At 37.5% G+C, this 14,115-nt stretch overlaps 1 protein-coding gene across 1 annotated transcript in view; it reads right to left on the minus strand.

The window, feature by feature from the left end:
* Positions 1-14,115, minus strand: part of LOC121383224 (dipeptidyl peptidase 2-like) — a 64,137-nt gene that overhangs the window by 6,258 nt on the left and 43,764 nt on the right. Inside the window, exons 3-7 of the mRNA XM_041513112.1 lie at positions 11,028-11,191; positions 5,730-5,865; positions 4,905-4,992; positions 3,920-4,083; positions 1,459-1,641 (exon numbers count right to left, since the gene is read on the minus strand). Coding sequence (XP_041369046.1) covers positions 1,459-1,641; positions 3,920-4,083; positions 4,905-4,992; positions 5,730-5,865; positions 11,028-11,191 — 735 coding nt within the window. The remainder of the gene's footprint in view (positions 1-1,458; positions 1,642-3,919; positions 4,084-4,904; positions 4,993-5,729; positions 5,866-11,027; positions 11,192-14,115) is intronic.

Genomic DNA, 14,115 nt, shown 5'->3' on the forward strand with positions numbered 1-14,115 from the left:
TGACGATCCCGGCTGACTTACTATACAAACTACATGTAGTCATCAAACTTCCAACACTCGATAGACTCGATCTCTCTACCCAATTTTTTGGTCCTGCCATAAAGATTTAATAGATCATGTACCTCCAAAACTCGATTGATCAAACTGTCATTGCCGATAATATTTTAAAGACACATGAATTGTCAATCAGGTCAATCAAACGAAGCGCGTCTGTCTCGGGTGATCTTGGGTGTTGAGGATTACGGTGATAATTACAAAATAATAGATTGCAAACTAAGCAGAACGAACTGATCCTGATTGTTTGTTGTTTATACATGGTGGAGAGTCTTGCTACGTAATACATAATTACAGACACAGTCTGGTTAACTTCAAAGAGTACTTGTAATAATTGTTAGTGCTGTTTCCTTTTTATAATTAGTGTTTTTTAATGATTTTTTAAATTTAAAATAATTAAAATAATTTTGTGAAAACAAATGTACTGAGTGTTATTCAGCATTCACTGTTTTATTTGTTAGTTATGTTCCACCATATTTTGACATCTGCAAAATACATTATTGTTCATTATATCATTTACTTCCTTCATCTGGGTTATCTTTTCTGTTTTGTTATTTACTTACTTTTATAATATACGCAAAATAAATGTATCACAGACATCAGAAGATGCCAACAAAAGGGGTGGGGTGACAGTTATATATCAATTTGCCTTTCAACTGGGGATACATAGTTTAGAGGTAGGCAGTGAAGTGCATGCTTTTTACAATATTAAGCAAAATCATCCAGCTGTAATGCAGTTTTAAATTTGAACTCTTATATATTAATTTTGAAAACCTGACCTCCCTGAAACTCGACCCATTTCCTCGTCCCCTTCAAGATCGAGTTAGACTGTATACATGTGTCATTTAGTGACTTTTCAAAATGATATAGCTATCCAAAAGAAATGTTAATTGGACACCTTTTAATGAATATTAGATAAATATGAATAAAACATTTTGAAATATGGATTACAGTACATCTTCACATAGTTAACTGAATTTTAAGGTAATGTATCTTTACTCCTAATTATCTAAACACATTATAGTATTTATGTTATTCAATGAAACAAAACACTTAAATAAAATCAATAATGTGGTACCTTTCACGTACCAATATTTTTCCTATAATTAAACTAGAATTCAATAATTTTACAGTGTGGTGAATAACTGGGACCTAATTCACTAAACTCTCGCAACTTTGCGATCTCGCAGTTCAATGCTAAAAGACTTGTAAAGAGGATGCTTTGTTGTCTAGCAGAGCCTAAGATATCTTTGTGAATTAGACCCCTGTTCTGTAATATTAGATTGTGTGCTATGACATAGGTTAAAGGAATCAGTTCTATGCCCAGTCGCACGACAAGCGACAAGCAAGCACTCTTGTCACCATAAAGCTATGTACCTCAAACAAAGTAAAACTGATTTGAACCTGATAATCGTATGCCTTGGCATTAGGGCCAAGACCACAGCCTGTTGGGTCAGCACACTGCACATATTCCTTGTAGATGTCAAAACAGGGCAGGGTCCCGTGAGTCCCGTTGTAGTAGAGACCAGCAGCAGATGCTAGACCAGCTATAACACTGGGAGCCATCAGAACCAACTTGCACACAACCTGCATGGGAAGAAAAAAACATGAACTGTTGTATTTCACAACATACAGTGAAACCTCTCAAAACCGGACCCTCTGTAAACTGGAATTCCCTCAAAAATGGACATTTTTCACGGCCCCTTTTTCAATATCAGTATTATGTATAGAAGGGATTAATCTATCTAAACCGAATACCTCTTAAAACAGGACTTTTTACCTGATCCCGAGGGTGACCGGTTTAGGGGAGTTTCATTGTATAATCAAGACACAAACTTAAACAAAACTTGTTACCTAATTAGGGGATAATTAACTGTGTTGTATCTGGACCATTTGTGAATGTTAATGCTGGTTTTACCATTGCAAACTGACTTTTACTGGCGACGATAACCACAGTAAAATGGATATTTGTGACAGTTAAGAAAGCCAGTTGAATCTAAGAAATAAAGGTTTTCAACTGACATCAAGCCTGAAATACAGACATTACTGCGTGTATCAGTATAGGTACGGTGTATCATAATAACTATCATTTTCATTTGAACTTATTTTCGTGCTTATATCCAAATAAAGTTCAAGCACACTGTCCTGGGCACACACCTCAGCTATCTGGGCTGTCTGTCCTGGACAGTGGGTTAGTTGTTAGTGGAAAAGAGGGTGTAGTGGTTTTACACCTACCCATTGAGTCATTAAAAACTCGTTCTGGGTGGGAGCCGGTACCAGCGAACCCTGTACCTACCAGCCTTATGTCCAATGGTGTAACCATGACACCACCGAGGTCGGTAAATAAGTATCATTTATTCTTTGACAAGCCCATAGAACAGGGGGTATAAGTGTACAAGACAGGGTTGGAGGCGGGGGTGGTCTGGAGGAAATCCTCAAATTCAGGCAAAAATTATAGAGATATTGCTGTAACCTGAGACCTTTTTAAGATGTATTTCCATCAAACTACCTGAAAATTTAGTTGTAACCTATGTAAAAATGTGTAGTGATTCGTTTGCAATCCTATATATACATGTAGCTGTTTGGCAGTAATGCTAATATGAATAAATGTTGTTAACCTGATTCAGGCGTTCTTGTTTAATTAGGGCAAAAACCAGTCTGCACCCCCCCCCCCCCTTTACAAAAATGGAAGCCCATACACCTGTGATGAGGGCGTTGTGGAGGGGAGGGGTGGCGGGGCCTGTTCCCTAATCAAGGATGAAAATGTATGTTTGTTTGTTCTATTCTATATCAATAAAGATAAAAATCAGGCTTGTGTCCCATGATTAGAGACTGTGTCCCCTCCACTAAAGATTGTGCACCCCACCCCACTCAACTCAATATATTGTTCCTACTGGTCTGTTTGAATTACAATATACCATGCATCCTTAGTATTTTTAGGCTAACATTGATTGATTGAAAACATATTTTATTGCATAAACAACGAAAGGATTGGGTACAAGGTTGCCAACTTAAAAGGCCTTCTCCTATATACATACAATATAATAGTAATGGTCACAATTACATATTAATTACTGTAAACCGTGAAAAAAATGTGTGCGTATAAATTTCGCGTCGTTCGCGTCCAACCTTATGTCGCGAAATTAATACACACGCACTATTTTCCAGTTTGAAGTGTGCTTAAAGTAATTTGTTTTGTTTTGAAATATTTTATTGAGAATAAAATTCACAAAAAGATTCACTCAACAGGCACAGCCTATACACGAGCTCTCCTTGATGGCGACTAATCGTTGATTTTTTTATGTAACTTCAATCGATGGCGACTAATCGTTTATTGTTTTATCTGTCAAAGGGTGTTAACAGTTAACAACTGAAGCTGTGAGTTGTGATTCTAATACAGGTGAGGTGGGTAGGGTCTAATCCCCTCTATAGACTCTGTACCAGGCACAATTGCTTGATGTAGGATAACAGAATATTAATTTACAGACAGTAACTTTATAACAATTACAGTGAGCTGTCTTTATCCATTTTTTTTTTTTTGAGCTGTCAACGGTCGTTCGCGAAATTTACACGTCGCGAACATGCGCTAAGGTATACATTCGCGAAAAAAACACGTCGCAATCTTAATACGGTTTACAGTATAATATTATACTGTTGAATCCCGCTGGCTCGAAGCACGTCGGTGCTCGAGAAAGTGTTCGACCCATCAGGCAATTCGACCTAACCATTCGGTTAGTAACGTGTAAGTTTAACTCAGGACTTCGTTTTTGGTTCGAGCGTTGCGGTGTATTCGATCCTTCCGAGTTCGATCTAATGAGATTCTACTGTAATAGTAATCTATACATATATAGGTAAATAGGCTTACATTAAGTGGGTTGGCCGGCAAGTTGAACAAGGGAACTGCGTACGGGTAGTTAAACATGGCCATGTTGGCAAAGCTGTTGCGAATCCACCCCTGTAGATGTTTGTAGCTTGGCAGATTGGTGACCGGCTTACACAGATTAAACAGTCTCGAAATCTCTTCCAAGCCTATACAAGATAAAGCAATAATTTTATTTTATATATTATCAATAAACATGACAAATACAAGAACTCTGCAGTATTTAAATGTTCATGTTTTACTACATGTATGTTTCTCACAAACTATAATCCCTGAAACTTGGTTTATAGTTGCACCTTTGGATGTTCATCACAGTGCTCTGAAAAGGTTTAAGGTAGGCAAGACATTTAATATTGCAGAACCAGCCTTGGTGGCGTCATGGTTAAGCCATTGAACACAAGGCTGGAAGGTACAGGGTTCGCAGCTCGGTACCGGCTCCCACCCAGAGCGAGATTTACCAACTCGATGGGTAGGTGTAAGACCACTCTCTCTCACTAACCACTAACAATTAACAACTAACCCACTGTCCTGGACAGACAGCCCAGATAGCTGAGGTGTGTGCCCAGGACAGTGTGCTTGAACCTTAATTGTATATAAGCATGAAAATAAGATGAAATGAAATGAGTGACCCAGCTTTCATGGATTACATTCTTTCTACATAACTCATAAATGGTTTAACAAAATTTTCAATTATTATAAAGGCCTGGGCCCAGATTTTTGAAGCTATCTTAGCACTTCGATATCATAGAACTGTCATAGGTTATGGCATGCGTCGTTGTGATGTCGGAGCTTATAACAGTTTTACAATATTGTAGCACTAAGATAGCTTCGAAAATTTATAGCCTGGACATCTAATAACAACCTGATTAGACAACGTGCTGAGATGTTGTTAAGCAAATATTCCTTACTCTCTGGGGTTTGTTGTTGTTTTATTCTTCTATAATTTTCACCAATCTACTGCACTATTTACCTCTAGTCCCTTCAGATGCAAGATCGTTCATTTTTTGGAAGGCTGCCCGTATTTTTGATTCACAAACAGGGCTCACATCTCTGACGTCCTGCAAGATTTTTAGTAATTAATCAATAGAGGTTTTTACCAGTGTCTTACAGTAAGTGTTAATATTAACATAGAATATGAATACTGGTAATAACCTGCTATGTGAAGGATGAAATTAAACAAACCCTTTTAGTAATTAATCAATAGAGGTTATAACCAGAGTGTGTTACAGTAAGTGTTAATATTATAAAGTAAAGTACTTTTACAAAAACACACTTACAATAAACTACCTGTTAGAACAAACAGATTGTAAAGTCCCGATTTCCCCCTTACATAGTATTAATAAAAGGCCAACTTCCTGAATGAAAACGGCTAACTTCAGTAAATGTTTACAACGAACTACTGTTATAACGAACCAATGTTCCTGGTCCCTTGCAGTTTGTTGTAAGAGTACTTTACTGTAATACAATATGAACACTCTGGTAATAACCTGCTATGTGAATGATAAAATTAAACAAACCCTACAAACTACTGTAGAACTGTAGAGAAGTAATCACATAATATGCGATTTATCCACACACACAAAAATTTCTACCCAGCAATTAAGTACCCTATTTTAGCTGCACAGCCGTCATTTTATATAATTTATCAAACAACCAAACATTGACAGCCCAGTATATAATTGCCAGATTGTAGATGCACAACAAGCCTAGGTCCACCTCTTCTTACTCAATTTAAATTATGTGGTAATTTAAACAACCAGCTGTTAACATTGTAAAGAAACAATAGCAAATTTACCTGAGTGACAGTTTTGAAGAAAAAGCTCCGATCAAAGTCTGGAACCCACATGAAGAGGGGAGCACTAGCTGCAATACCACCGTCGATGATGTTCGGGTACTTGAATCTCATGAAGGCAGTCAGCATCCCTCCATAACTGAACAAACATGTATACAGTAAGCTCAGTTAAAGTATCTCCATCACAGCTGCATTATGTAAATTAACTCATTTTAAAATTTGGGGTGAGGTGGGGTTAAAATCACAAACCCCACAACGCTTCTAGAATTTTTATAAAATCCACTAGCCATGGGATTAGTGATTTAAAAAATATAATTAAAATTCATTAGCCCTACTTTAAGTTAATATAATTTTACTAAATACTAGTAATAATCAGATATGTCACCTAAAGGGAGATACTAGAGCTTAAAAAAACTCTCACATTTGGGGGCAGGATATTTCATATATTTACAAAATAGACTTAACTGCAACGTTTGACAAAAAATCACTAGCTGTCGGGCATGGCAATAATAGTTATTTACTAGCCCAACATTGAATATCACTAGTCATAGGAGTGGGGTTACCATGATCTAGAAGCCCTGCCCAAGTTTCAACAAATGAACATGGACGCTAAGTTTGGTTAATTTAGAAACCTTAAGACAGGGCTTGAACTTAAGAATTTGTAACCCACAGCAATTTTGTAAAGAATTACTATGGGTGAAACAGCCCTCCGACGGCAATTTTGTAAAGAACTGCTATGGGTGAAACAGCCCTCCGACGGCAATTTTGTAAAGAACTGCTATGGGTGAAACAGCCCTCCGACAGCAATTTTGTAAAGAACTGCTATGGGTGAAACAGCCCTCCGACGGCAATTTTGTAAAGAACTGCTATGGGTGAAACAGCCCTCCGACGGCAATTTTGTAAAGAACTGCTATGGGTGAAACAGCCCTCCGACGGCAATTTTGTAAAGAATTACTATGGGTGAAACAGCCCTCCGACGGCAATTTTGAGCCTGCATATGGCAATTATTTGCATCAAATAAACATTACTGAAATGTTATTTTGCTGTATGCAGACATATTTCAAACATACAAATGTTCAATACTGGCAGATAATGTACACACTAGGTGTATACATTTTGTCATTGGTGAGGAGCTTTACCAAAGGCACAAAAGTGCCATCGGTGATGATCTCTACTCTACCAATGCCAATTTATATCGGTGCAGTCATTAAGTTAGAGCCCTATAGCTGTTATCATATTTGGATAAAGTTACAACAGGATAAAACAGGAAATACACTTTTTTTCTAGATTAGAGCTCATCTCCATATCTGTTACTTCTCAGAGATACATGTATTTTTAAAAATAAGAAAAATGCATTTATTGCTATCACAAACACCAGGATGACCAGAAACACTTTGGATGCATGGAAATGAATAATCTAAACAATAAAATAGAAGTTGATTAAAGTCACTTTTTCACCCTTGTTTTGGCTTTGTAAATAATATAACATCCAACAATAATTTTTTATATGAATGATATTCTTGACAAATGGCACGTTTTATCTTTTTCATCTTTTAAAACTTAAACTTAATATTTTATCTAAAATTATGAAGGAAAAAACCCCATACCAACCTTTAAATGGAACCAGGGTTTCTGCCAGAGGGTAAAACAGGTGCAGTGCAATACCCACATTTTTTTGCAGATTTTTGTTTTTAAGTTAAAAATTAAGTTAACCTTTTCACAAAATGAATTGCTCTTATCATACTGTATGATTTTCTTAAACCTAACCCTAAACTTAACCCATTTTCTTAGTGGGGGTGGCCCCCCATACCCCCTATTGACTGTGGTAGCATTTAATTCCATAGCACCATACACAAAAATTTCTTTCTGACAGAAACACTGGGTACTGTGTTGACATGAGTCAAAGTATGTAGACTGGTTTTTATTCAATGTGGTTAGGCATTGTAATAATATACATGTAGCTAATTTTGAATTTGAATGAAATCAGTATTTTAAGTATGTACTTTAGCATCTCTTTACAATGACAATAAACTGGGTGCACTAAATGCAAAATTGCTCTTGAAAATGTTTGGTTTCAAAATTACTAATGCACCTGACTGCATTTGTTTGAAGAAAATATTATAATTAAAAAAAATTGTACTATTTATGAAACATGGATCTGAGGTGAAATTACGGTAAGATTATGTTATATTTATTGTGTATGAAGCCAAAACAAGGGTGTGAAGAGTTATTTTAAGTAATATTTGATTTCACTTCAAAGAACATGCATGTATTTTTAACTATAAATTATGAACAAAAACTGCAATACAAGAAAGATATCTCAACCATACTAAAGTATATATAAAATTATAGAAATATTGTAAACATGTACATTACTAGTCACAACATTTCAATTCAACTTATTTTCGTGCTTATATCCAATTAAGGTTCAAACACACTGTCCTGGGCACACACCTTAGCTATCTGCGCTTATCTGTCCAGGACAGAGGGTTAGTTGTTAGTTGTTATAGTGAGAGAAGAGGGTGTAGTGGTTTTACACCTACCCATTGAGTCATTAAAACTTACTCTGGGTGGGAGCCAGAACCGGGCTGCGAACCCGGTACCTACCAGCCTTATGTCCGATGGCTTAACCACAACACCACTGAGGCCAGTAGTCACAATAACTAGTAGTCAAAGTCAAGATTTAAAAGGGACATAACTCTTGTTATACTGTTACTACATGATGAAGAATATCTGGGAAGAGTACCAGTACTCATAATTCATATTTACTGCACATTGTTATTTTGTGTGCAGCATTGTGGCATTTTTTCATTTTCATTTATTGTGGGGTTTATATCCCCTTACACCTCAAGCAGGCTGTTCAACGCTGTATGTCAAGGTCAGCATTTAATGGCTAGTTCAGTAGTTGTTAGTGCCAGAAACGTCTGTGTAATGGTTTTACATCTTCCATGGATTTATTAAGGTACCTGTAGTACTAAACCAAATAACTCCGGCTGTGTCAAAGTTTGAAGTGCATCAAACTTTTGACAGAGCATTTAATACCACAAGTCCTGTGATTGGTGATAAATGTGAGTGTGTTGGTTGCAAAAAACAATTAGTTTCATCTGGGCAAAAAAATGTATGCAATTTTATTGATCTAGTACCACTGTGTTAAGTAGCCTTTTGTTTGAAACATATATTCAAAGTACTAAACATTTTTGCAGAACTATGGTAGTCATAGTTAAAGTTTGTTTTGTTTAACAACACCACTAGAGCATATTGATTTATTAATCATCAGCTATTGGATGTCAAACATATGGTCATTTTGACAGTCATAGAGAGGAAACCCGCTATATTTTTCCATTAGTAGAAAGGGATCTTTTATATGCACCATCCCACAGACAGGACAGCATATACCACAGCCTTTGATATACCAGTCGTGGTGCACTGGCTGGAACGAGAAATAGCCCACCAACGGGGATTAATCTCAAACCTACCGCACATCAAGCAAGCGCTTTAGGGTAGTCATAGATGCTACCCGTTATCTCCAAAATGAGCAGCTTGACCCCCAATTAAGAGTGAGAAGTGGCAGTATGTATATATGTCGATTAATATGCTGCAGGTAGGAGTTTTATCCACATATGTTACTATTGTTGTCTATGGAATTTGATTTGGTGGTATACACCCTTAACTGAGCCATTATACCTCATTGTAGGTGGGAGCCAGTACTGGGATAAGAACCTAACACCTACATGTACCTGTGTGTTAAAGTGGAAGGCATGAAAATTGTGCCATTACTTAGGCATGTTAAGATGTCCTCTCACAAACCTTGGGGGTTTAGTCGTTAAGTCATCTTAAGACTTAAGGTTCCCACCCAGAGCAGATTTGTTTAGTAACACCACTAGACACATTGATTTATTAATCTTCAGTTACTGGATGTCAAACGTTTAATTATTCTGACCTACAGTTTTAGAGAAAACCAGCTATACTTTTTATTAGCAAGAAGGGATATTTGATATGCATTTCCCAGACACTTAGTTCTAGCCAGTGCACCACGACTGGTGTATAAAATGCAGTGGTATGTGCTATCCTGTCTGTGGGATGGTGCATATAAAAGATCCCTTGTTACTAATTCGAAAAATGTAGCAGGTTTTCTAAGACTATACTATATGTCAAAATTACCAAATGTCTGACATCTAATAGCCAATGATTAATAGCTCAATGTGCTCTAGTGGTGTCACTAAACAAAATAAACTTTTTTCCCCCAGACAAGTCATCACATACATGCACCATATTTTTTTAATATACCAGTCATGGAGCACTGGTTGGGAGGGGAGGGGGAATAATCGGGGAATGGACTCACCAAATGGGTTTGATTCTGTGACCAAACACCTCAGGTTAGTATTCTGCTGATTAAGATAGATCCCACTCCCCCCCCCCCCCCCCACACCTTTAACAATGAGGATGATGAGATGTAAGGCCACTAAACTGAATTCTCTCTCACTAACCAATGACAATTAACCATAATTAACCCACTGTCCTGCATTATGCATAGACAAACAGCCTAGAAAGTCACGGTTCATTTAAATCTTAATTGGATATAAGCACACACAAAAAAAGGAGAAAAAAGTTAAAATCAGTTGAATGAATGACTTAAGACACTAAATGTAATGAATAAAATGAATGAATGAATGAATGAATGAAAAAATTAATGAATGTCTGTGTTTGGCCATGAGCAACATCAAGGTGCGCTGAAGATCTCTCTTCTGAAGTAAAAGAAAGAAATGTTTTATTTAACGATGCACTCAACACATTTTTTTTTATTTACAGTTATATGGCGTCAGACATATGGTTAAGGACCACACAGATTTTAAGAGGAAACCCGCTGTCGCCATTTCATGGGCTACTCTTTCCGATTAGCAGCAAGGTATCTTTTATTTGCACTTCCCACAGGCAGGATAGCACAAACCATAGCCTCTGTTGAATCAGTTATGGATCACTGGTCGGTGCAAGTGGTTTACACCTACCCACTGAGCCTTGCAGAGCACTCACTCAGGGTTTGGAGTCGGTATCTAGATTAAGAATCCCATGCCTCGACTGGGATCCAAACCCAGTACCTACCAGCCTGTTGACTGATGGCCTAACCATGACGCCACCGAGGCCGGTCCTTCTGAAGTGATGCAGGCAAACAATCACGTTTCAAATAAAATGTATTACAAATTTATTTTTGTTGCAAGACGATCAATTTTTAGCTCTACTAAAACTTTCCAGGTGAGTGTGAGTGGTCACTCACCTTTCCTGGCAAAGACTGAATGTGCTCACCTTCCTCCAAAAGCAATGACAGGAGATCCTTTGGCATTGAGTTGTGTCTTGAGTCGAGTGAGAAGCACAGCGAAGTCAGCCAGTGCCTGTTCAATGGTCAACAGACCGATGTACGGAGCCTTGAAACTGTCACCTCCTGCTGGAAGGGACTTCCCATAGAACCGCTGAAATAGAAAAGAATGTCAGTCAGTCAGTCAGTCAGTGAAATCAGTCAGTGGATGAAATGTCCAAAACCCATCAAATCATTTGGCCAAATGACTCATCCAACTTGAGGTGAAGGATCTAATGTATTTCAGTTGAAGAGCTTTGCTTGAATTAGTTTTGTTGACAATCCCAACAAGTGTTACATGTCTGGTACATCAAAGACTGACCTGTGAGAAAGTGCATATAAAAGATCCCTTGCAGAATGGGTTCTTTATGGTTATATGGTTATTATATGGCACTTGTCATAATCTCCATTCTAAATGATAAGATAAGAAAACTGTAGCTATCACAGAGGCTACTCCAAATGGCATGTATTTTCCATAGCCAAGACAGAACATATACCTGAACCTCCTGTCTTTGATATACCAGTTGTAATGCACTGCTTGGCACAAGGAAAAGAAATGGTTCACTGAACCCATGACCCGTCAAGGGGCGGGACGTAGCCCAGTGGTAAAGCATTCGCTTGATGCGTGGTCGGTCTGGGATCAATCCCCGTCAGTGGGCCCTATGGGCTATTTCTCGCTCCAGACAGTGGCGACAGCAGGTTTCCTCTCTCAATATATCTGTGTGGTCCTTAACCATATGTCCGATGCCATATAACCATAAATAAAATGTGTTCAGTGCATTGTTAAATAAAACATTTCCTTCCATGACCCGTGAAGTTTTATGCTTAATGGACAACACCCCAGCACATTTGCTTAATCAACAGTTACATATTAGATGAAACAAATTAAAGAAGAAATGACCGGGGGCAGTGGTTAAGCCATCGGACTACAGGCTGGTAGGTATAGGGTTAGCAGCCTGGTACCGACTCCAACCCAAAACGAGTTCTTAAGGGTTCAATGGGTAGGTGTAGGGCCACTATACCCTCCTCTTTCACTAACCAACTAACCAACTAACAACTATATTATAACCCACTGTCCTGGACATATCTGAGGTGTGTGCCCAGGACAGCGTGTTTGAACCTTAATTGGATATAAGAATGAAAATAAGTTGAAATGAAATGAAAGAAAAAATCAACCACCACCATATTATGTCACTGAGTAACCTTTCAAGGAGAAAATTCAGCTTCTTCATGGGGTGTGGCACATTGGGCCATTTCTTGTTCCAGCCAGTGCTCCACAATGGGTATACCAAAGGCATTGGTATGTACTATCCTCTCTGTGGGATGATGAATATAAAATCAAATGTCGGAATTTAACGTGCTTATATCAAATTAATGTTCAAACATGCTCACTGGGGGCCCAGACTGACTTCCACCAGAAAATGTGTCCCAAATGAGAAAAGGGGGTAGGGGTAAAAGAAAGCAACTGAAATTTGGAATTTTTTTTATTAATGGATACATATTTTATAAAATTAATAGCCAAAAACTAAATTTGTTTGCGTATATCCAAATGTTTTATTTTTATTTGTTTAAATTAGTACGCAATTTACTATGAAGACTATAAAATATGAATATAAAAGATCCCTTGCTGCTAATCAAAAAGATTAGCCCACAGTGTAGTGGCAGCAATTTTTCTCTCTGTGTGGTGGCCAAGACGTAACCCAGTGGTAAAGTGCTCACTCAATGCACAGTCAGTCTGAGATCGATTCCAGTCGGTGGGCCCATTGGGCTATTTCTCGTCCCAGCCAATGCACCATGACTGCCATATGAAAGGCTGTGGTATGTACTACCCTGTCTGTTTGATGGTGCATATAAAAGATCCCTTGCTGTTAATCAAAAAGAGTAGCCCATGAAGTGGCGACAGCAGGTTTCCTCTCTCAATATCTGTGTGGTTCTTAACTATATGTCTGATGCCATATAACCGTAAATAAAATGTGCTGAGTACATTGTTAAATAAAACATTTCCTTCCTTTCTTCCTCTGTGTGGTCTTTAACCATATGTAAATTAGTTAAGAGTGTCATTAAATACAACCTTTCTAGCGAGGCAGCTAGTCCAACTCAGAAAAACACTGGCAGAGATGTCATTGGAAATAGTTGAAAGTAACATGAACCATATAATGACCTTAAAAAGCAATTGGTGTGTGATCATCTCTTACTCAGTTGTAAATTTTGCATGTCTTTTGATTTTGATTCTTTTGTTATTGGTTTGTTTGTTTTCTATCAATGAAGCACTTTTGATTTGGCTCATACTTTTGTTGTTTAAAAATTAATATATACACCTACATGTACATAATACAGTGTTCTACCATAGAATACCTGATCAACAGAGATAATCAATATTCTCTTTTCAGTTCTGTTCACACCACTAAACTAACTGTCTATTATTAGCGCTCTTGCTTTGGCTTAGAGCTTGAAGGGTGCTATGACCAACCAAATCACATACATGTACACTCATTTTCTCACCACCACCTTTTATAGTTACATGTTGTCCCATAATGTGTAAAAGCAGTGTGGATGCCACCCCACCCACCACTCCCACCCACATAAGATCCTGATTACTGTGTATACTAATGATCGAGCACTAGTTAGAGAAACATACCCTCAAAATTCCCTCTGGATCCACCAATTTTCCAATCATTACATGGGGGAATTATTAAAATACAATGTACAGTACTTACATGCATGTACAACACAGCACAAACCGTGACATTTAATATTGTGGGGGGGTTTTGTGGGTTCGTTTTTAAATGGTGTTTCATTTTTTTTTATATATATATATATATATAAACTTTATGTTCAACATACTATTAAATGTTTAAAAACCTATAGCCTCTTATTTAAATTTAAACCAACTTAGTTGTGTGCATAAGCATTCCTTTCTTTCTTTTTTCCTTACCAGGAGGAAATCACAAGCAAAAGATGAAGAATGCATATAGAATCCTTGGGCATAGCCAAGTCATTTGTTATCTTTTCTGTTAATATATATATACACAAGTACCT

Source organism: Gigantopelta aegis, chromosome 10 (genome assembly GCF_016097555.1).
Source record: "Gigantopelta aegis isolate Gae_Host chromosome 10, Gae_host_genome, whole genome shotgun sequence".
Lineage (NCBI taxonomy): Eukaryota > Metazoa > Mollusca > Gastropoda > Neomphalida > Peltospiridae > Gigantopelta > Gigantopelta aegis.